At 33.0% G+C, this 24,995-nt stretch overlaps 2 protein-coding genes across 2 annotated transcripts; one reads left to right on the plus strand and one right to left on the minus strand.

Moving 5' to 3' along the window:
• Positions 1-1,442: 1,442 nt before the first annotated feature.
• Positions 1,443-2,285, plus strand: LOC105794157 (30S ribosomal protein 3, chloroplastic). Its single transcript, XM_012623185.2, has one exon. It carries the CDS (start codon positions 1,554-1,556, stop codon positions 2,043-2,045), a length of 492 nt encoding a protein of 163 aa, XP_012478639.1. The 5' UTR covers positions 1,443-1,553; the 3' UTR covers positions 2,046-2,285.
• A 455-nt stretch (positions 2,286-2,740) lies between these two features.
• On the minus strand, positions 2,741-4,841 carry LOC105794156 (uncharacterized). The gene is made up of 5 exons (XM_012623184.2): positions 4,429-4,841; positions 4,239-4,342; positions 3,987-4,158; positions 3,779-3,901; positions 2,741-3,709 (listed from the first exon to the last, which is right to left on the minus strand). The coding sequence occupies exons 1-5, from the start codon at positions 4,612-4,614 to the stop codon at positions 2,912-2,914; spliced, it is 1,383 nt and encodes a 460-aa protein (XP_012478638.1). The 5' UTR covers positions 4,615-4,841; the 3' UTR covers positions 2,741-2,911.
• Between the last annotated feature and the right edge of the window lie 20,154 nt (positions 4,842-24,995).

The following is a 24,995-nucleotide window of genomic DNA, read 5'->3' on the forward strand; positions in this document are numbered from 1 at the left end:
TGAATTTTGAAAATATGCAAATTATTTTTATTTTAAAAATACAAACTGTTACTATTTATTATTATTATTATTATTATTATTATTATTATTATTATTATTATTATTTTGCCATATGAGATCAACTAAAATGTAATTTTGGATCTATGTTGAGATATAGAAAAAATTTAAGTTCAGAACTAGGTTAAGCATGAGGAATATTTAGAATTGGTATCTCGTCACATGTGTGTTGCATTAATTTTAAAAAATATAAGTTTAATTTAGTATTTAAATGTGATCTAATGACGTGAGAATTTATGTATATATATTAGAGTAAATCATATTTTATTTAAAAATAAAATATCTCTGAATACTTTTGATTAATGCAAAAGCATCGAATTTTATTCGAAATAGGAAGAAAATTTATTTACAAAGTGTATGGATTAAATCTCACCCAACACTATGAAAATTTCACGACCTATATTAAATCTGGATGTTGTCTTATGCACTTAAGAACACTTCATGCATGCATCACATCATATGATAGAATTGCATTATTATGAATATAAATTAAATTAAATTGTGTTATACTCACAATATGGGTAAAAAACTATCATATGATAAGAATTGTATTATTATGCATCATATCATATGTTAAAATATTTTCTTTTAAAATCTATTTAATAATGATCATACCAAATTTGCATATTTTTATATAAAATAAACATGTATTTTAATACTATTAAATACGTGTTTGATCCTTAGATTTGTAATTTGTAATTGTTTTATTTAAAGATAATATTAAAATATAGATGATATTAACATATTTTATGTTTATTCAAACTCGGTCCGACCAAAAATCTGGATTTAAAATTTTGTTCAAACCTATCCATATTTGCAAAAGACTAACCCCAACTCATTTTAGACCTGTCCATATTATTTTTTAATTAAAAAAATTTTATAATATAGTATTTTAATATTTAATATTTAATAATTTTATACATTTTTTATTTATTGAATTTTTTATATAGTCATATTAACATTATTTTAATATTTACATTAGAGTATAGGTTTATTTTTTTTATTGAGTTCTAAATTTTATAATATATAAAAATAACATAATATAAATATTGTAAACTTAAAATAGATCGGGTCGGGTCGGATTAGGCTTTTGAATGTTCAAGCTCAAGCCTAACCCATATTTTAAACGGGGCTAATATTTTTATCTAAGCCCATTTTCTAGACATATTATTTTTGTTTAAACCCTCCTAAATTTTAAACAAACATTCGGGCTTAGATAGATAACGGAAACATGAACAGATGTATTGTATTATAGCGCTCATTTGGTTGAGACATGCATATATGTTAATAACAAATTAAAAAGAAATTATATCAAAGAATAGGGCTAAGAGGTGAAAGGAGCAAACCGAGTATAATTAAAACATAGGATCCAATCCAAGCCCATGTCCTCCTGCTCCTACCATTGCCCCATATCCCTTATCCTATCTCCACAGAGCAACTTTTAAGACTCGTATCCTCACATCTCTCTCTCTCTCTCTCCCACTCTGCAATACAAAATGTTATCCATGGCTACTTCATCTACACTCCATACTACTTTCACTTGTCATTCCTTTCGTTATCAGAAATCCTTTAACACCCCCTTTTGCTTTAACAAAAATCCCATTTTGAAGAAAACAATCAAAACTCCAACACTAACTGCTTCGGTTGCCACGGAAGCTGTCACTGAGACTGAAACACCATCCGACTTCATCATTCCTCAGAAACCTGAGGTGGTGGTCAAGCAAGTTGGAAAGCCAAGACTGGTTTTGAAATTCATATGGATGGAAAAGAACATCGGGCTTGCCCTTGATCAAGTCATACCGGGCCACGGCACTGTTCCTCTAAGTCCATATTTCTTCTGGCCAAGGAAAGATGCCTGGGAAGAGCTCAAGGCCACTCTAGAAAGTAAGCCTTGGATTTCTCAGAAGAAGATGATTATCCTTCTCAATCAGGCCACTGATATCATCAATCTATGGCAGCAAAGTGGTGGCAACCTTTCCCAGAGCTAGATGTGCATTTTTTTTATATAATTTTTTTTTGTCTTAGCTATGCAAAATGGCCTCGGTTAATCCACTGAATTTGAGAATGTTTGGTTTGAAACCTCTTAGCTCTGAACTAAGATATGAATTGTTGGTTTTAATACGATAACAAACACTGCTGAATTGTTGGTATTTCCCTAGAGATCCACATATTTGTATATTTTTCATCCTTGTTAGATATGAATCTTTACCAAGTTAGTTTTTCTTTCATGATCATTAGATGTCATTGATGTAGATGGTATACGAATTTGATGCTAGTTTTTATAGAATTACCTTAGCTTTGTATAACTTTACCAGCCAAAGCATTATCGAGGAAAATCTATTTACTTAGTTTGGGTACCCTGTGGCGGTAGATGCATACATGCATTTGCCTAAGTGTGTTTAACTTGTACTAATTGAAGATAAATGAAATAATGTTTCTGCTAAAAGGACAATATTTCATCTCCTTGTTCAATATTGCAACTTAATTTCATCGTCTTCCCCTTTTGGGGATTTATATTTAATGCACTCACATAACCATGAGTCCATTATTTTGGTTCCACGATTTCTCTTGAGTGTAGTCATTAAGCCTATTCAAGTTGTGTTGCATTCTGGTTTTTTCCCTGCAGGATGATACGTACTTGCATGCTAAGGCAAGGTAGTATAATTATGTTTGGGAACTCGACTTGTTTTCCAACATATTTTTCTTCGAAAATAATTCCAAAAATGTTAACATCCAGTTTAAATCTCAAGAAAATAAACAAAAAAGGGAAAACAAACAAACAAACTTATAGACCCGACTGATGCTATAATGCAACTCGCCAAACTTCAAAATCAAATCAGTATACTGATGCTCCTCAGTAGCCACGAACTTGTCTAGTCCTTACAGAAAACGGCGCCTTATTAATGGTAAAGGGTCGTTTACCTTTCGTCCCAGAACTTTGAGCCACATGTTCTGTGGGGTTTTCAGGTACAGCCTCCACCTTCAAGCCAGCACGAAGGCTTGAGGGGATTTGCTTATCAGATGAGTTCTGAAACATCAGTGCAGTTTTCTCTGTGCACTCGTAATTCTTATCTTCATCTTGGGCCCCGACTTTAAACATGCTTGTGTTCATATGAAAACTGGAATCATGGGAATCATAATTCTCATCGTCGCTCTCATGAATTACTACTTCCTTTTCCAATAGCTTGATAGGGTCCACGTCATCCAACGACACTGTCCTAATGTCCAGGTTTCCTTGTGATGAATCTTTACTTGAAGAAGGGCTCGAAATCTTGATTTCTGGTGTCTGTTTCAAGTCCTCTGCTTGATTGCCTTGTTGAGTTTCTTTATCTTCAGAATTTGGTTCCTGTCTCTCAAGCACTCTTTTTCTTTGACTATTGGGACTGTTGTGATCATCATCATCATCATCATCATCATCATCAGGATCATGGAAATCAGACCGAGAGAGTTCCACGGCTGCTCTTGCTGCTGCGGCCGCATTCGCAGCAGACTCAAAGGCTGCTTGAGCGGCATCAGCTACATCCTTATATTTTTTCCTTGCTTTTGTTGAATCAGAGAACTCGTTGTCATCTACTAGGACTGCATGGTTACTTGCCTTACCTATTGTGCCTAACTTGGGCTGGCTATGATTCTTGCTTCCGTCCAAATTTTCCTGCATTGATAACATAACTAGCAATTTATGAGTTAATCTCTCTGTATGTTTCTGTCATAAATTGCATACCAGGGTAGCGGAAACAGAGGTTTCACGGAGTTGTAGGGCAATGCTATGCTCAGCAGCAATCTCATTGAGCACATTCCATCTGCTCTGCAAGTCTGGTTGTTTGGTTGAGAGTTTCTGTATAATCTGTGGAGCCGAAGATTACCTTATAGCAAATTTCATTACTATTCCTATTTGTATTTAACGTAGACAAGTTTGAAATCAAGATTACCTTAGTGTTGACTCCACAATTGTTGCGCAACTCAATGGCACGAGCAACGAATTCTTTGCCATAGCGAGACGTGAAGATTGCACGAATCTCTTGAAGCTCGGGAAAATCTCCACACCTTGAAGATGCAAAGAGCAAGCCAGATATTGCCTCCTTCAGCTCATCAGGGCATTCTCTGCAGATCAAATATAACTCAGGGTTATCAATAAAACTGAAAAAGAAAAAGAAAAAGAAATGATGGAAGAAACTACAAACCTGTCTTGCTCAATGAGATGGAGTCTTTCAATAAGCAGATTACAATACCCTTCCAGGATAACAAACACGTCCAACATGTTCTTCTCCTTCACCACCTGCTCCGCCTATCCAAACAAAACCAAAAGTTTAGCTCCAAATAAATAAATATTCACACAATATAGGGTACAGTAAATAAATAAAGCATAGTTACTCTAAGAAGAGCACGATCATGGTGGCCGAGCTGAAGGAGCTGCACAACATCAGAGCGAGCTTGGTTGCTGCGAATCTGACGCTGATTCTTGAAAACGGAAAGACGAGAAAGGGCAACACTAATAACTGATTTCAACTTGTAGGGCTTGAACCCTCTTCCAAGCAACGCGTCTAGCTTCTTCCCCATAAGCTTGCAGCTACCGCTCCTTGGACTTGGATGAACAATAACAAACAAAAGAGGAAAGGGCAAGGCTTGGCTTGGCTTGGCTTGATTGTGCCTTTTATGTGCTGTGGTGACGAGGGATGTACAGCGTGGGGACTGAGTGATTACATCTTTGCTGGGCCTGCCATTTCCTTTCTTAATACCTAAGTCTTTTGTATTTTATTTCCTAATTATATCAAGAGAAACGAAGAATTTAAACGCGGTTACTTCAGCCTACAATTTCCGGGAAGAGGGCTGGACGCTAAGCCACATTTTGTTATAAGAGAACTGACGCGTTTTCAAGCACCTCAAAAATAATCGCCAAAGAGCTAAATTTATTGCTTCATATTAAGAAAAGTGGAAGTGTAATGTAAAGTTTTTTTAATACAGCTCTTTTAAGTAGAGTGTGGTGGTTATGAATTTCTCTTTATAAATAATAAATTAAAATAACTCACCTATTTCAACTATGTCCCCGTTAAATATGTATTTTTACTGATTTTAACCATTAGTATTTAATGGTAATGATGATGTGGTCATTAATAGACGGAATATGAGTGGCTGATTTGGCAATGCCATATCAACAAAAAATAAAAAATTAAAATTATTTAAAAATAAGTATGCAATGAATTTGGACAAATGATTGTTTAATTGTATTTGAATCTAGGTATTTATTTGTCTAGATTCATTCTAGAATTATAAAATATTATAAAAAAGAGTTAGTATTTAATACATTGGCAGTATATATTTTTTTATTTCATAACCAATCTTAAAATATTGCCAGGTGTCTTTTTTTTAATATTTATTTTTTAATATTTTACAATACAAGGACACTTGTCAACCCCCTGACCCTACTTATGGACTTTAAAAACTTCATTGGCAGTGTACCAAATATTTTTGTTTATAAAAATTATAAAAAGGATGAATTACACCAATAGTCACTCAACTTTGGGGTAGCTGACAAAACAGTCACCTAGGTTTCATTGCAGTCACTCAACTTTTGAAAAGTGACAAAACAATCCTTTTTACTGTTTTCCGTCACAGACGTCACGGCAAAGTGACATGGCAGATGACGGCATCCTTGGTGTAAAAAAACCCTCTAGCTGGAAGGTTACTCTTAATATAACAGCCCTACCAGCACCAAATTAGGGTTAGTGAAGAAGAAGAAGAAGAAGAAGAAGAAGAAGAAGAAGAAGAAGAAGAAGAAGAAGAAGAAAATGGAGATGCTGAAGCGATTCCGGTGTGCTATTGTAGAAACCCAGCCAAAATAAGCACGTCTTGGTCCAATGACAACCCAGATAGAATGTTTTTTGGGTGTAAGAAATTTGGCAGTGGATTTCGAAAACCATGTCGGTTTTTCAACTGGTTTGATTCACCATTGACGCCCTATTCACGAATTGTGTTGTTGGGTCTTCTTAAAAAAGTGAGGACATTGGAGGATGCAAGGAGGAGGGAGAGAAAAACATGGTTTTTGGTGCTTGTATTTGTAACCGTGTTGTTGTTTTTTAAACCCTAAATCAACTTATATTGTTGTTGTTAGCACTAAAAACCAGCTTATGTTTTGTAATATTGTTGCTGGTATATTGTTGCTTATGTTGTTATACATGGGTGCTGGTATATTGTTGCTTATATTGTTATACATGGCTGATGGTATATATGGCTAACCAGCTCATGTTGTTGCTTACAAACTTGAAAGACTTGAAATGTGATATAATATGTGGTTATTGCTTATAAATTGTTTTGTAATATTGTTGTTGCTTACAACAGTTAGAAAGTTGTTTTGTAATATTTGATTTCATTTCAAAGTTGACAGGCTTGAAAGAATGTTTAATCTTCATTTCATTTGTATTTCTCAATACTCATATATCAAAAAAGATAATACTGATGAATTTTTTTGTATTTTCAATTCTCACACATTTGTTTTCTCAATACTCATATGTTAGAAGAGATAACACAAATTGCATGAATCAATGCTCATACATTAAGACCAAAATGTCAAAATATTTACAAAAGGAATGATAGGCAAATTGTTGCCAAATTTTCCTACAATTCAACACACTTGAACAGATGTGAGCTGTAGGTAAATTTACAAAAAAAATTCAGTGACTATATGCCTAAGTTTATCAACAGTAGCAATCATAGGCAAATTTACAAAAATTAATTTGCCTAAGTTAATAAATCAGTAGCAGGCAAATTTATAGAATTTCAAAAAGTTAACAAAATAAGGTTTGTTCACAATGTCATCATTGGTCTGTCATAGATGACTCTTAAGTAGGACGTATCCATCTAACAGTGGTTGGTTTCCTATTGAATGGGAGCTTTTCTCTTGAGGCAGCATCTTTTTGGTGAGTTGGGGCAGCTTATTGAGTTGGGGTACTCTCTTACTGATTTTGGGTAGCCTGTTGCTGAGTTGGGGCAACCACTCGGTTGTGAACACAAACTTTATGTCTTTTGACCTACAGGAACAAGTGAAATCTGTCAAAAAAATTCATAAACAGAAGTAATATAACTTAACTTAAAGCAAATGACTTATTGGAATGTTTTGGCCAACCTCCCATTTGCAACTCCTCTTATTATGACCTATTCTTTTGCATTTGCTGCACCTCATGTCCGCCCCTTTCTTTCTCAACCTTTCTGTTGTTTGTGGTTCATTAGGTTCTTTCCTTCTCACCTTAGTAGGTTTTCCAGGTGGCCTTCTTAGTACAGGAGGCAGTATTGGCAGCATGTTTGACAAAGAGACTTATTGTTTAGGACCCCTTATTGGCCTTATAAAGTTGGAGTAAATTTGAAGCTAGGTTTGCTTGGTGTACCAAGTTTGTACATAGGTCTCTGGGAACTTATCTTTTAGATGAATGACAGTCAGTGCATGCATACAAGGGATGCCAGTGAGATCCCAATTCCTGCAAGAGCAGGAATTCTCAACTAGGTCCATCACATGCTGGCTGCTTGGACCACATTCAACTTGATACCTATCCCACTAGCATGTGATGGAACACATCTCAAAAACAGTCACCATGCTTGGTTAAAAAACAATCACTAAAACAACAATATGAGCAGTCCCACCAACAATCATACGCATACACACACACCTACCTAAAAAAAGTCACTACATGCATATTATTAAAAAAAAATACTCACTGCATGCATATTAAAAAAAAGTCAACAACATGTATATTAAAAAAATAGTCATACACACCAACAATCACTGCATGCATATTATTAAAAAATACTCACTGCATGCATATTAAGAAATAGTCAACAACATGTATATTAAAAAAAACAGTCATACACACTAACAATCACTGCATGCATATTAAAAAAAATAGTCATAGACACATACACACACCCCTAAAAAATAGTCACTGCATGTATATTAAAAAACACTCACTAAAATAGCATGTGACCAACAATATAAAGTTAGAATAAAGGTATTAGGAAGATTAAAAAGAGTAAATTTACCTTAATTAATCTTTGATATTTACATCCAACTTTTTCCTGATCTTTAGACACAACATTCATTTCCATTTGTCAGCTTCTTCTTTCTTCTTGAGAATAAGCAACATAATCTTGGTCCTTACTGTTTCTATCATGGTCAGAATACATTTCCCTCTTGCTTCCAGTATCATCTACCAGTAAACAACATAAAGAATTACTGAATTGCTAATGATTAGTAAGAAACATAAAACATTGGGGTTTACCTTATTAAATGATTCAAAAAGATTATTCACCAACATGTCAAAATGACTCCTAATTGAGAAGTGAGACCTTGACCAGTGGGTAAGATTCTTTTCCTTCAACTAATCATAAACATGCTGATTGGTTTTATTTAGTTCATCCATTGCATCCTCAAAATCCTTTGTAGTGCTTGCTCTGGTAGCTTTCTGAAGCAAACCTTTCAATTCCTTTGTTCAAAAACCAGTTTTCTTAAAATTGGCATGTAGGTGTCTAACACAGTGTCTTGTTTCTGCATTAGGAAACAACTTACATATTGCTTCTAAAAGTCCCTGCAATTAGAACAAGTATAGTTTAATTCATTGACAAACCCTAAACCCTAAATAGAAACAACATAAAAAAATAAATAAATAGAGTTTTACCTTTTGTTTGTCAGACATGAAAGATATCTGATATGAGCTCACAATTTCCAAGTCTATTGCGAGCAACTCCAAGAACCAATGCCATGATGCTTGGTTTTCACTTTTGACTGTAGCATATGCAAAAGGATAGATGTAATTATTTGCATATATCCCAACAACTGCAAGCAAGTAGCCACCATAGTAGCCCTTTAAGAAACATCCATCTAAAGCTACTATCCTCTTACAACCAGCCCTATAGTCGTCTTTGCATGCCTATAGACAGACATCCTTTGAAACAACCTGTTATCCGGATAACAGATTGTTGTTGTTCCCTCATTTTGGGTCCTAACCTCTAAAAAATACTCATAATTCTTCTCATATTAAGCCTTATGAGCTCCTTCAATTAATTCCAATGCCCTAAGTTTAGCCCTTCTATATTTGGTTAGTGAGACTATGCAATATAAATCTCTTTTGACATCTTGTTGTAATGATTTCAGAGAATAATCAGGATCAACAATGAATTTTTCTTTATAATGTTCACCTATCCAATCTGAGGTTACATTCTTATTTTTATAGACTTTAGAACAAGTATGGTTAGGGTTTGAACTCCTAATTTTCCAAGTCTAGTCAATAGGGTCATTAGGGTTTAATTTAGTAGCCCATATGAACCAAGAACATTTTTCACTGCAGACTGCCTTTAACCTTTTTAAATTATTTTTGGGAAACTTAATAAAATAACTATTCAACCTAACATACTGCTTGACAGCTTCTTTTAGACTGTCTTTAGAAATAACATTTCAACCTTAAGTCTAGGATTACTCATGTCATTCTCTAGGTTGAACTCAGGCCAATTTTGGCCATCTAAGTCAGATTCAAGTGCACTATCTAACCTCCCAAAATCATCACTATCACACAGTTCACCTACATCTATACCATCCATGCTTAAACCATCTAAATTAAATCTTATCCTATTAGACACATCACTTTTAGATGCATCACTACCAGACATTTCTTCTTCATTCTCATTAAAATTGTCATCAATTAAACCTGCCAAACAAATTACTCATCAATAAAGGAAGACAACATATGCAAACACTTTAACCATTTCTATAAGACAATAACTAATACAAAATAATTTAATACAAACACAACCATTTCTGTCATGCACATGGCAGACAATAACCAATACAAAGTAATTTAATACAAACACAACCATTTCTGTCAAGCACATGACAAACAATAACCAAACACTTTAACCTTACACCTAGGCAATGACAGATAATAACCAGTACAATATAGAAGGTAAATAACAAATTTGATATTGCCACATACAATATAACAGCTAGGATACAAAAAATGGCACATACAAACAATAAACAACAGTTTGACAATAGCATTCATACAATGGCAGATACAGACAATAAACATCAGTTTGATACAAACAATAAACATCATGCACATAGCATCATACCATACACATTATATGCCATTCACTTTAATAACCACCCCCTAATCTGTCATGCACATTAATAACAAATAAAACCAAAATTGAAATCAAAATCGAAATCGAAATCAAAATTGAAATCAAAATCGAAATCGAAATCAAAATCAGAATCAAAATCAAAATTGAAATTTAAATAACCCAAAATAACCCTAAATCGAAATCAAAATCAAAATCGAAATCAAAATTGAAATCGAAATAACCAAAATAACCCCAAATCAAAATAACCCTAAATCTAAAAAATAAAAAGTTAAATGCAGAAACTTACCCATTAAAGTGGATGTAACAACATTGGCAGCTTCTCTTCTATTGACCATTGTCGCTGAGAATAAAAAACACTGAATGGTTTCTGGTTTCGTTTTCTTGTCTACCCAAGCGAAAAAGACCAATCATTTTCTAACCCTATACCCTGTTAATCGATTATTGAATTGATTTCTAACCCTATACCAACCTTCTTAATAGATTCTCGAATCAGTTTCAAACCCAAACCAACCCAAATCACAATCAATTTTTTCCCAAAACGATTTTCTTTTTTTACCCCCCAAATCCCCTTAATAATCTATTTCTAATTTTTTACCCTAAACCAACATAATCCTTCAATTTTTTCCCTAAACCCGCCCCAAACCGAGACCCATCAACTACTTCACCAACGTGGCAAGTTAACTTGCCATATTAGCTGGTTAACTTGCCACATCAGCAGTCCATTAACACACTAACAGAAACTGTTAATTAGTGACTATTTTGTCACTTTTTTATAACGTTAGTGACTGTTTTGTCACTTTTCGAAAGTTGAGTGACTGAAATGAAATCTAGGTGACTGTTTTGTCAGCTACCCCAAAGTTGGGGGTGACTGTTGGTGTAATTTACCCTTATAAAAATCATCAAAATTTATTAAAATTATTAGAAATTAATTAAAAAATCATAAAATTTTATAGAATTTATAAAAAAATAATTTATCAAAAACCATAAAAAAGTAGCAAAACAAATACTTTATAAAAAATATTAGAAATTAGTTAAAAATCATAAAATTAAATTATTTTTATAAAATTTTATAACAATTATTTTCATCATTTCCATTAAATTATTTGACTCATATAATTGCATAAATTGAAAAATGAGAGAAAAATATAACAAAATTTATTAATCTTAATTTTATGATTTAAGTTATTAATGTTTCTTTATTTATTTAACATATAAAAATAATAAATTATTTTTATAGATTTTTATAAAATTTTATGATTTTTAATATTTTTAATAATTTTATAAAATTTAAAGTTCTTTTATAATTTTAATAATTTTTTTTATATTTTTTACTTTTTATAATCCAAGAATGTCTCTCGATAAATGGATGTCTAGACTCAAATGAACTTGGGTAATCATTTGTCCAGATTCATTGTGCACTTATTTTCGAAACTTAAAAAAAAAATTTCCGACTTGGCACTGCCACATAAGCAATTGACACTAATGTGGTGTCTATTAATGGTCATGTCAATATTGCCATTAAATACTAACAATCAATGTGATACGAGTCTCAAGACTCAATTTTAGACCCATGGATGTGATGAGCTTACACCTCAAGGTCCAACAACAAGGTTAAAGGTCAAGCAAATCAAACAAGATTCATCAAAGCAAGTATGTGAGGATGAATCTTGTCAAGGAGACGAGGAATGATACGTGCACGGAATGGGTGAAATGTATTAAAGTCAATTCAACCAAGCTGTCAATTTTCAAGCTAAAAAGATTAGTCAACTTGCAACAAATTTTTGGATGTGATCCAGACATTTACGGATTAAGATGTCTTCAAAGCATTCAAAGGTCTATCTCTTAGTTTCAAAACACACTTTGAATCACTCAATTTTAAGTTCGGGAATTCAAGTTATGACTGTTTTAGTGAAGATTGCTGAGCAGAATTTCTAGACGAGATTATTATGAAAATTACGAGTTTCAGGCTTTTAATTCGAGTTTAAATCATATTGGATTAAAGTTTTAGGTTTAATTTTTATTATATATGAGCTCGATATTGTATTTATCAGCTCTTATTATTTTATTATTTTTATTCTGAAATTTTGATAATTATTAACTATTTTAAGTTATTTAGGATTTTTATGTCAATAAGAAAGTTTAGTTTAAAACTACTTATTGTTTAGATTAATAGAGTTCTAGTATACTTAAGAGTTTTATTTAGATTTATTTAGCTAGTCTATATATAAAGGTCTTTGCATTGTACACAATTCAATAATCAATTAATTACTATTCAACAACTTTTCTTTTGAGTTAATAAAATTCTCTTTGAGTTTCTCTTTGAGTTTTTCTTTGAAGGAATTTTTCTTGAGTTTTCTTTTAGAAGAGTTTTAACAATCTTTTAGATTGTGGGGCATCTTCAAACTTTTTCTTACTAAGTTTTCTTTCTTGGTGGGGAAATTAGAGCCGTTTGAAGGGGGTTGTGGATTCTTCTTGTTTCCAAGGCTCCTTAAGATTTCTACAAGCCACGTTTCCATCTTTTCCATCTATCTTTTTTATTTTCTTCTTTATTATTCTAATATTTGATTTATTTTTCTGTTTTATTTATCTTAGTTATATATTTTAATTGCTTTCTTTAATTTTTTTTATCTGACTTGGATTCGTTTACATTTCAGGTTATGTCAAAATTCAAGTTTCTTTCCAAACGTATAGAGCTCTAAGTCAAATACGTGACCTGGAAAAACTTATGATCCTATTCTGCACTCATCTTTATCATTTTGTATCCGTTTCTTGGGTGTTTTAGGTATTTTTTGTGTTCTTATAAACAGATTCCCAATAAACAGTTTAAAACATTTTTTTTACCCAGAAATTTTTCAAAAAAAAAATTTTTCGTTGAGTAAACATTTTTCAAATGATTTGAAATTTTATATATTGATTCTTGGTACTCTTTCAGAATATTAGAAAATATTTCTCACAAAAAAGTGATTGAAAACGTTTTGTTAATTTAAGGATTCAATTGGGCACAAAAAGTTTAGAGCGACTTAATTGATTTTTATTTAAAAGTTTGAGGGTTTATAATTGTTGGATCTGGTGCCTTATTTGTATTTTCATCTATATTGACTTGTATTTGTTGAAAAATTAGTTTAATAGTAATGTCCATTAATTACATTAATACCCTTTGTACATTGTCCTCAATGGTTTTTGTATTCAAAGCAAAATGGAAGTTAATATTGACTCACTGTTTATCTAATGTTTAACTAATACTAAGTAGTATTACGTGGTCGGATCATAATACGAAAAAAACAACTTGTATTAGTAGATGAAGCTAAACATGTCTTTAGTCTAATAAAAAATGAGCAAGCCGATTGAAAGACTAATATGTCGTCTATTAAGTCCAATTTGGGGGATGTTTTGTTTTAAGTATCGAAGCGGATGACTCCCAAAAGATAAAAACATAGATGTGATGGACTAGACTGACAGTACATTGGACAAGACCCAAGTAGAATATAACCTAAATTCATTTATGGATTTATTCACTTGTGACGCTTATAATGTGGCATACCTTAATCTTAAGTGGATGATGGACTATGTATGCATGACTCGTATACTTTGATGTAAGTAAAAGCTTAAGCTGAAATAGGTAAGGAATCAAAAGCTGGTCCGCTGAGTATACGACTTTTGCAATATGTAGCATCATTCACAATAGTGGAATTCATAGTCCAACTAATGGGTAAATGATATCCTCTTATCGTCATTATATGATAGATAAAAAGTAAGTCATGGCCACAGGTCGTTTGTTTTTGTAATAAATGGTTTGGGTTGCATTAATCGGGGATACACGATAGAAGGAATTATTTTATTTATAAACTTCACCTTTAACAAGTGTAGATTTCTTTTTTGTTTTCAATAGCCTTTTTTTCTATTCAGAATAATGTGTGTTTTTCCTAAAACCGAAAGTGGTAAAGTAAATAAATAAAGTAAATAACAAATAAAGTAAAATATATATATAATAATAATCAAATCGCACTATCTCTGTAATAAGTAAATGCCTCTTTTTCTCCTGAAGTTGTTGGAATTATTCGTAATAAGATATTGGCTACAATTGTAAAGGTCTTATCAATAAAATTTCCATTTAACTGCGATCTAGGCATAGGTAGCAATCCATTCTATAACTCTTTTCATTACCCCTCGTGAGAAAATAAAATGATCTCACAAATAAAAGAAGTGTACAGTACGAAATAACATAAAAGTAGACCCATTCCATTTTTTTAATTCTTCGAGCCCGGAGGCTATAGAAAAAGTGATAAAAAAAAGTGATGAAAAGCTTTCGATTTTTATAGCAAGTTTCCTAGTTAGAATTGATATTGTTCGTACCTATTGAACAATCCAATATGAATTACTCGCTATTCGCTCGGGATAAAATAGGATCATACTGAGAAAACAATTTATCCCAAATTGGACGAGTATTGATTAAGTAGCTTTCGTAATGTTATGTAATTAGGGAGAGCTTAGTCACGACACTATAGTGGAATGACTTTGTAACTAAATAAGTTTATAATTGATAGACGAAAAGTTGTAACTTAATTATAAATTATTTGAGCCCTAATTACGTCCCTTAGCTAGGTCGTTGAAACCAGAAATGAATTGCATATAGAATCAAATGAAAATAAATAGATGAAAATAATAAAGTTGGAGAAATATGCTATATCGCAAATGAACGTGTTTTCTAAGTGAGTATAGAAATGACTTGAGAATTAATTTAAGTTTTTCGAATTATTATGTAATTAAATAATTGAAGATCGAATATAGAAATAAAGTAATTAGTCATTGTGAATCCGTTGAATATAAAAATTAAATATATTTCCTTATAGATTCTTTTACGATAAATTTGTCATGAATTTAATGAAATTAGAATTAGGCTAAATTAGACAATTATGCCATTTTTTTAATTAGGCTTATAAGCTGTTTTTTTTAATTTAGGGAAATAAACCATTTTTGGAGAGAAAAATGAAAAGCGCGCCCAGTTGTATGCGCTTTCCCTCAACGTTCATATGACGGTTGGCCGTGCAACGGTGAAAAAATTTAAAAGGGTCAACGGTGAAATTTTTTTTACTTATAAATACCCCCCAAAAAATAAATTTTTTTTCAGTCACATCCTATTTTCTCAATTCTTTCTAATCTCCTAACTCTCTCAATTTTCTCACGTTCTTATTCAAAATTTTTCGATGTTCTCGTTTAAAAATATTAGTGTTTTTAATTATTCCATATTTTATTCGTTCAGATTATGTTTCACGAATGACAATCTTTCTAATTCATTTCAACAACAAGTACATTTTCGCCGCTCAAGCAGTAATGGTAAGACGAAAATTTAAAATTAAATTATTTTTTTATAAATTAAAATAATTTATTTTGTCGTTATAAATAGGCGGATGATCGTGTTTTGGAGGCATTCATACATAATTTGGCAAAGCCTCTGATCACTGATATTCGTGGTTACTTGTAAGAGGCAGGATTTTTGCATATGTCTCGTATTCTCGGGGTTGCAAACTTGATCCTAGACTCATTAGCGTATTGGTGGAAAGATGGAGGCTAGAGACACACACTTTCCATCTTCCATGCGGCGAGTGTACAATCACACTGGAGGACATGGCATTTAAACTCGATCTACTGGTGGATGGGTCGGCCATCATGGAAGCAGCGATCGTTCTATGTAAAGAGGATATTTGCATGACATTATTGGGGAAGGTTTTGAACAAGTTTGATGGTGGCTGGATATCGATGAATTGATTGACAAAAAAATTCGATAAGCTTCATGTGGATGCAACCGAGGTCATCAAAGAACAATCCGCCCGAGCATTCATCCTTCAGTTAACCAAGGACATTAATTATCGATAAATCTCAAAATTTGGTACACATAAGGTGGCTACTACACCTAGTATACTTCAAAGAATGTGGAAAACTGAGTTGGGGGACCAACCATGTTGGCCACGTTATATCGGGAGTTGTGTCGAGCGAAAGAACCAGATAAGATGTCACTCGGTGGTTGCCTGCTCCTGCTGCAATCGTGAGCCTAGTGGCGGCTACCATTTCTACGTCTTCGAGTGAACGACCGATATATGTTTCCGTTGGTGACAAGATAAAAATCATTTATTAATAAATACGTAGTTTGCAGTAAATGTTTTTTATTTATTATATGTTTGAACTAACATATCGCTTTTACAGGTGGAACCATGGGCCGAGTTATGTGGGACTACCTAATGAGCTGGAAAATATTAAGCTGTTGTTAGATCAACACTTGAAAGCCGACGTTACTTATTTTTTCGAACCTATATTAATTACGCAATGATTTGTAAAATAAAATTTCGTACATAATGAAATTTACAATTGTGCATTTCAATTTGAATGGATATCGCATGTCGACACCGATATCATATCTTGCATCCCGCCAAAAGTGTTGGCCAATCAGGGGATGTATGATGCGAATGTGCCATTGATAGTGTACGCGATGGTGGAAATGCACGAGTCGTACCGAGTGATGCAATAGTTCGGGTATCGAAAACAAATTCCACCAGCACCGCGAGAATTGAAGGAGCTGCACAATGTGGACATGCGAAGGAAGAACGATAATGATTGGTTAGAGATGTACAAAGAGTACATCAAGGCTTGGGATTGTAGGATTGAATTTTTACCCATTGGCGAACCATTTTTCTCAATGGACATTAAGGCCTGCTTGGATTACTTGCTATGGTTCAAAGTCATCGGCAAGCTGTATCTGCTATCGACGAAGGCGAGAAGTAGGCAACGACAATCGTCCCAACAGCAACGTAGGGCCAAACGTGGTCTCATGGCGAGTTCGTCATCGGCTCCACTTTAAGAAGAATTGCCTATGTCTACACAATATCCTGTTTGGTTCACTTTACTTGTCCTTGTTCATTTCACTAACCCCGTAGTTTTTTCACAAGCACTACACTATGCACCACCACCACACGTGCTCGGTTCTTCTATTCCTATAGGTACATATTTCGAGCCACCAATGTCCCCCGCATTCTACACCCTAATGCCAACGTCGATTTCGACCCAAATGTCGGACCAGATACCGATGCATGCACCGTCACCGATGACGATGCTGATGAAAGTGTTGATTCCTGGGTCAATACCGATGTATTTGAGTTTTGTTGGTTCTTATGGTTACATATCGATAGTGACACAAACACCGCCTGCATCATTATTTTATTGGGGTGGGTCATCGATGCAATCGACTGCACGATGGGAGGTTAGGATGACATCGCACTTGAGCACGAAGGAAGACGATGGAGACAAAGGCGAAGAAAAAGATGATACGAATTCGAAGACCAACTCAAACATGATGATGACAGTGGAGATAATTCTTCTGTAACCCATGAGCCCGTAAAACTCTACACCGGTTTGGTGTTTGATGTACGTTGATGAACCCCCGATATAAGTACTTCTGGCCCATGACATTGAGCTCGCACCGAAGTTGAAATCGAATGCAGTGATTGAATGTCGAGCCCAAATGCCGAAATTAAGGTTATGCTCGTACCCTGACTGGTATTGGCTCCTGAAGTTTAGATCCGTGTTGGAGACTGACAAGTGTCTACCATAGATGTTTCTGGGACATCATAGTAGGAGTTTTGTAGCAAGGCAGTGAACCCACTGAACAACTGAGTAGTAGGACTTTTTAATTCAACTTTGGTTCCAAAATCTGCCACAACGGTGGCTGAAGATGGCCCAGATCTATCAGCCTCGGTAAACTCGACGTATAACTCAATTACAACATTTCCTCTTGAGACGTACGATGATATGACCGTCTCGAGCTGAAGCTCAGCATTCATATGAAATGGGTCATACTTATAGGGGTCAACATAAGCAAGATATCTACATTGCAACCTTGTAATTCTTCCCTAGGTCAATCCTCCAACTTTCCTTCTGATTTTAGTCTACAGCTCACGCAATTGGATGGTACGATTGAACACCATTTCCGTGGACTGTGCTTCTACAAATACCACCTCGACCTTTGTATTACAAATTTGGCCGTCGTAGTAAATAAAGGATTCCATTTGTCGACTCATTAAAATATCGGTCATGAATTGGATTAACAATACCAAAAAAAGTAGAGGGTTGTTGGAAGAAGTGCACACAAATTTCGTGACTCAAGAACTCAATTTTTTATATTAATTTGCCGCGTGTCTAAGTTATACAAATTACGTGCCTTTAATAGGAAAAAAGGCAGCAAGAGAGGGATATAAGTTCATCAATATTCATTTATGAATACATGCATTCGTCGAACAATCTAGAACATATACATATGGACCTTTACAAGCCAAAAGCCAAGACATATATATAAAAGTGAGCCAAAATCTAGTTAAGACAACATCATCCAAGAATAATATGTATCACAATTAATAAGTATCCAAAACATATACAAGACACCTATTACATGCTTTATAACCTTGTCAAAATCTACCGATAGATATCTGGATAGTGTGATCTTTAGGTTGATCCGATTGCCTGATTCCACAAAACGTTATCTACAAAGAAACATGAAAAAAATTGACACGAGTAAGCTTCAATAGAGCTTAGTAAGTTCAACGGTTAAAATGATAAAACTTACCGTCTAAATAGAACAATTATACATTATCATGATTAATAAGCAACAATCCTATCAACCACCATTATTCAATAGGCGAGTTTATATAAACATATACGAGATGCATAATTCATTCAATCACACGAGGTCATTCGACATCAAGTCATGATAATATCAAGAAAATCATGCAAACATTTATGTAATTCAATAACGAGTCATCTATCACTAGAAATTTTCTTGATGAATGATATAATAGATACAGATTCGTGGTTATCCACCCGAAACATGCTAGAAAGCTCAAACAAGCCAAACCAACCAAGAACACGCCTTGGAAACAAGTGCCTAGCCCATAGGCTAGCATCTATAAAAAAAGGCGCCTGTTCACGAAGTGCCAAGCCCGAAGGCTTTATATTCGCCCCCAATAACACGCCTAAATCATTGTAAATATAACAAGATAGTCCACAACAAATGCTTAACTTCGGTATATTCAGTGGATAATAACAAGTCATGAATCATCATCTCATCACAAGTTAATCTCGTACAGCGCGCAATATAACCTATTTGGCATGCCAATTGTACCCTATCCTATGTTCATCCAAGCTCTAAACATTTCATCATTTTAACAATATTCGAGTCAATTATTTTGTCAAATCACAACAGTTTACAACAATTTAATTATATCAAAAATATTCTACAACCACAATTAAAAATCAATATAACATTTCAAATTATACCAAACTAAACCGAACGAACTTTCCAAGGCTAGATTGTAGAAATAGTAAAAGTTTTTGGGACTAGTCAGCAACTTTCCCTTTTCCACGATTATCTACTAGTTCTTGATCTATAAAATAGTTTATTTCAATTTATTAGCTTCAAATTTATATAATATTCAATTTAATGCATGACTTCCTATTTATAATTTTTCATATTTGCCCCAAACTTTTACATTTTATTCAATTTGATCTTTAAGACCAAAATATGATTATTTTCACAATTAAACCTTATTCCCATTGAACCTAATTCATAACCATCCCAAATCAGTCCTCACAATCTAAAATTTCACAATAAAACATGTCATATTTTTATTATTTTCAATTAAATCCCTAAACTTAAAAATTATACAAAATTGCTTTACAAAATAATTCTATTCAACAACTAAGCTTAATATTCTACCATAAAACTTCAAAAACATATCAAACTCATCAATGGCATCTTCCAAAACATCTAACAGTTTTATAAATTAACCCCCGAGTTAGCTAGATTAAGCTAAAACGATTACAAAAACATATAAATTACTAAAAATGGTTAAAAATGAGCTTACATGCAAAGAAATGAACAAGGCTGAAGCTTCCCCTAGGTTTGGAATTTTCGGTTTGAGTCAAGAAGGAAATGAGGAAGATAGTTTCAAACCTTTTTCTTTTGTTTATTCTTTTATTTAAATTACAATTATGCCATTAATTAACATATTTTAATTAAACCATACATATATACCGTCCACTACTTGAGAGATGGTTAAATTACCCCATTAGACCATCTAGATATGTTTTAATAAAGAAATTCACTATTAAACACTTAACAAATGACTTTTACAACCTTTCGAATTTAGTCTTTTTTCTTTAATTAACTAACCAAACATTAAAATTACTATGCCAAAATTTAATATGACACTACTATGACCTCGTAAATATTAAATATATAATATTTACGAACTTATATAAGAATTGTGATCCCAAAACCACTATTTCTGACAGTACTGGAAAACGATTGTTATATGTCTAGTTATTCTGATAAAATGATCTGATAAGTTAACTTTTTATATTATAACTTAAGAAACTCCTGAAAGCTCTCATGATAAGGGCAAGAGTCCTACTATCTAATCTTGCCGCACTTTTATGGTGAGTTTCTTCTTACTCCACATGCTTTTTTGTATGCTTTTTTTGTGTGTTTGGTTTGAGGTAAGTATGCATGTTTTGTGAAGATGTAATGTCTGTACAATAGTAATAAATATTTACTATGAAAAGTCTGGTCTAGCATGTCTGTGTAAATGTTGTAAAGGCATTGCTTCGTGTTAAGCCATTATCCATCTTTGCTCTGAAATGAACCATATGGTCTTAAAGAAAGAAAGGAAATGAATTCATGGCGTTGCCTTCAATGAAATGAGTATTGAATTAGCATACATGAAAATGGTTGTATAGCCTCTAGTGGGGCAAGTGTTATTGGAAACCAGATTGGCAAGGCATGAAAAAGGAGAAAAGGGATGAACATATGATATACTCTGAATACAGACCAGAGTTGCGGCTAATACGAAGAATATTATTTGTATGATGCATGGGCATAGTGAATGCATGAAAGAACATTATCTTTTGTAAAGTCTGTATGAATTTGGTATTCACCAACGAGCGAACTATGTAAGGTCTACTTGTGTTTGGTATTCGCCAATGGGCGAACTGTATTTCTCATTGAGTTGGAAAGGTTTAATTGTCTTATGTATAGCTAAGGTAGTGCCTACTCTAGAACTTACTAAGTTCTCTAAACTTACTTAGTTACCTTTCCTTTTCAAGACTGCAAAAGAAGTAAAGGACTTTTAAAGGCTATGCTAGAGGACATATTTTGCTATGTGATTTCTAAGTATTTTATACTATGCAATGGCATGGGGGTGGTATAAAGTAAATGTTATTTTGAAGGAAATTTTTTATTTATTTAAAAGCTACTTCTTGATACAACAAATTCAGTCAAACCTTAGTGAATTTATTATGTCTTTACAAGTGTCGAAATGTTCAATTTCAATGATTATCATTTATCCCATAATATACATATGATATTGTAGTCAAATGGTAGTTTCCGCCCATTTAGGATTTAAGAACTTCCAATGAAGTTTCTGTGGTTTTAGAAATGTATAACCTTGCTTACCCTTAATGTTGCAAGTGTTTTACAACCCATATACATTTAGTCTGTACTTCAATATGGCCCACGCTTGTACAATTATAAATTAAAAAGATTTTAAGGTAGTGACGCACTTGGGTCCTTTTTAAGGATCAAGTTTGGGTTGTTACAAATTGTGTGTAACTTATTATATTTTTAACCCTATCAATGCCATCGATTTATAGGGAGAGGAAGTGAAACTCTAGTTGAATTAGTAGAATGCATTTAATACCTATTTAATAGAAAAATACCAATCCCTTATTTGAACTAGGAGAGAGGGGTGGCTAATTGGGTGTGCCTCCACTTATATGTATTATGATGGGGATTTGGTCCCCTCCTGTATTAAGTCTAATTATATGTGCTTTCTGGACTTTTAACCAACACTTTATAATTCAATCCAACCTAATATATGTTTTTCTATTTCCCAAAATAATCATTACAAATTAATTGAAATAAATTAATTTTCTAATTAAATAATTTTCTCAACTTGATTCTAATTCTGTTAAAATTATAAAAACTTTATTGCGAAATATTCTATAAGAAAATATATTTAATTTTCTACGTTTAAAATATTCACAATTACTAATTAATTTAATTCTATTTTCGAACTTCAATTAATTAATTAATTAATTAATTAAATAATTAGTAATTCAAAAAACTATAAATTAATTCTCACGCCATTTCTATACTTAGTGAGAAAGCCACATTCATTTTTAAATGTTTTCCATTTCTCAAACTTTATCATTTCTATCCATTTCTGTACATTTGATTCAACATGCAATTCATTTCTAGTTTCAATGAGCTAGCAGAGGGACCAATTGGACATATGTGATTAGGGCTCAAATGATATATAATTAAGTTCCAAGATTTTTTCCTATTAATTATAAATTCATTTAGTCATGAAGTCATTTCACTATAGTATCATGACTAAGCTCTCCCTAATGACATACTATTATGAAAGCTACTCAATTAGTGTTCGTCAAATGACCTTATTATAAGTGTGTTACCCTCATAGGATATCCCTAGTCTCTTTGGAATAAATTCACTCTTCCAATATGATCCTATTTTATCTCATGTTAACCACTACATCTTTCTTCATGAAAAGTCAATTACTACCAAATAGTAATTAAGTCATTCATCACAAAGACGGACGGCTCGTGACCACGTTTGCTTTTCATCTATCATGTAATGCCAATGAGAGGATATCATTTACAAATGTCCAGAGCTATGAATTCCACTATTGTGAATGATGCTGCATATCGTAGAAGTCGTATACCAAATGCACTAGCTTTTGGTTCCTTATCTATTTGAACTCAGGCTTTTACTTACATAAAAGTATACGAGTCACGCGTACATAGTCCATCATCCACTCAAGATTAAGGTATGCTACACTATGAACGTCACAAATGAATAAATCTACAAATGGATTCATGATCTATTCTATTTGGGTTCAGTTTGATGTACTGTCAATCCAGTCAGTCACATCTATGTGTCTATCTTTTGAGAGTCATCTACTCTAATGCTTAAGAGAAGACATCTCCCCAAATGGGCTTAATATGTGACATATTTGTCTTTCAATCAGTTTTCCCATTTTTGATTAGACTAAGGAGGTGTTTAGGTTCATCTACTAATATAAGTTATTTTTTCGTGTTACGATCCAACCACATAATACCGCTTAGTATTAGTTAAACATTAGACAACCAATGAGCTACTATTTGCTTCCAATTTCCTTTTCATGTAAAAATCATTAAGAACAATATAAAAATGATATTAATGTAATTCATGAATAATTTTATTAACCAATCTATTCAAAAAAATTGCAAGTGTACATAGATGGAAATACTACACTCACGACACTAGATTTAACAGTATCCCATTTGCCCTTTTAAAATATACGAGTCATATTTCGCATTCCTATGCCCTTCATATGTGTCCCCAAAACTCTCTAGCTAGCAGATTCTTGGTAAACAAATCCAAAAGGTTTATCATCAGATGCGATCTTTGACTACATCCACTGTTCTGCCAATCACTAATGTCTCCATTATGATACTTTTGTTGGATCTAGTGCTCTAAGTGCAATATATTTGTTTGTAAACTTGTAATTTTTTCAAAAAAATTAGTTAACAAAATAATTCATGGATTACATTAATATTATTTCTATGATGTCCTCATGTGGTTTTTGTATGCAAAGAAAAATAGAAGCAAATATTGGCTCACTGGTTTTCTAGTGCTTAAACTAAGTGGTATTATGCGGTCTGATCATAATATGAAAATAAAACTTATATTAGTAGATGAACCTAAACACGTCCTTAGTCTAACCGACAATGAGAAAACTAATTGAAAGGCTAATATGTCATCTATCAAGTCCAACTGGGGAGATGTCTTGTCTTGGGCATCAGAGCAAATGACTCCCAAAAGATAGAGACATAAATGTGATTGACTGAACTGATAGTAAATCATACTGGACCCAAGGAGAATTGATCTTGAATCCATTTATAGACATATGCAGTTGTGACATTCATAGTGTGACATACCTTAATTCTGAGTGGATGATAAACTATGTATGTGTGACTCGTATATTTTGATGTAAGTAAAAGTCTAAGTTCAAATAGATAAGAAATTAAAAGCTAGTGCGTTAGTTATACGAATTCTACAATATGTAGTGTCATTCACAACAGTAGATTTCATAGCCCAAGACATGGATAAATGATATCGTCTCATTGGCATTATATGGTTGATGAACAGTAAACGCCGCCACAAGTGGTTTGTCTTTGTGATGAATGACTTGATTACTATTTGCTATTAATTGACTTTTCATGAAGTAAGATGTAATGGTTACCATGAGATGAAACATGACCATATTGGGAGAACATATATTATCTTAAATAGATTAATGATATCCTATGAGGGTAACACACTTATTAGAAGGTCATTGGACGAGCACTAATCGAGTTGCTTTCGTAATGGTATGTCATTGGGGAGAGCTCAGTCACGATACTATAGTGGAATGACTTCATGAATAAATGAATTTATAATTAATAGAAAAAAAATAGAACTTAATTATAAATTATTTGAGCTTTAGTCACATATGTCCAATCGGTCTTTCTGCTAGCTCATTAAACTAGAAATGAATTCTATACTAAATCAAATGAATATAAATTGATAGAAATGGTAAAAATGGATAAATGAGAAACATTTGGAAATGAATGTGGTTTTCTTCAAAATGGAAATGAAAATGGAGAAATGGAAACATTTGAAAATGAATGTAGTTTTCTCCAAAATGAAATGGTTTGGAAATTAATTT

The sequence above is a fragment of the Gossypium raimondii genome, chromosome 3, assembly GCF_025698545.1.
Source record: "Gossypium raimondii isolate GPD5lz chromosome 3, ASM2569854v1, whole genome shotgun sequence".
Taxonomy (NCBI): Eukaryota; Viridiplantae; Streptophyta; class Magnoliopsida; order Malvales; family Malvaceae; genus Gossypium; species Gossypium raimondii.

What these genes read in the sequence shown, in the direction of transcription:
- LOC105794157 (XM_012623185.2), top strand. Translation starts at nt 1,554, where the DNA reads ATGTTATCCATGGCTACTTCATCTACACTCCATACTACTTTCACTTGT.
- LOC105794156 (XM_012623184.2), bottom strand. Translation starts at nt 4,614, where the DNA reads ATGGGGAAGAAGCTAGACGCGTTGCTTGGAAGAGGGTTCAAGCCCTAC. An exon ending in CATCTCATTGAGCAAGACAG is followed by an intron (nt 4,159 to 4,238) that starts GTTTGTAGTTTC and finishes TTTGATCTGCAG; the next exon opens with AGAATGCCCTGATGAGCTGA. An exon ending in CCTCTGTTTCCGCTACCCTG is followed by an intron (nt 3,710 to 3,778) that starts GTATGCAATTTA and finishes TTATCAATGCAG; the next exon opens with GAAAATTTGGACGGAAGCAA.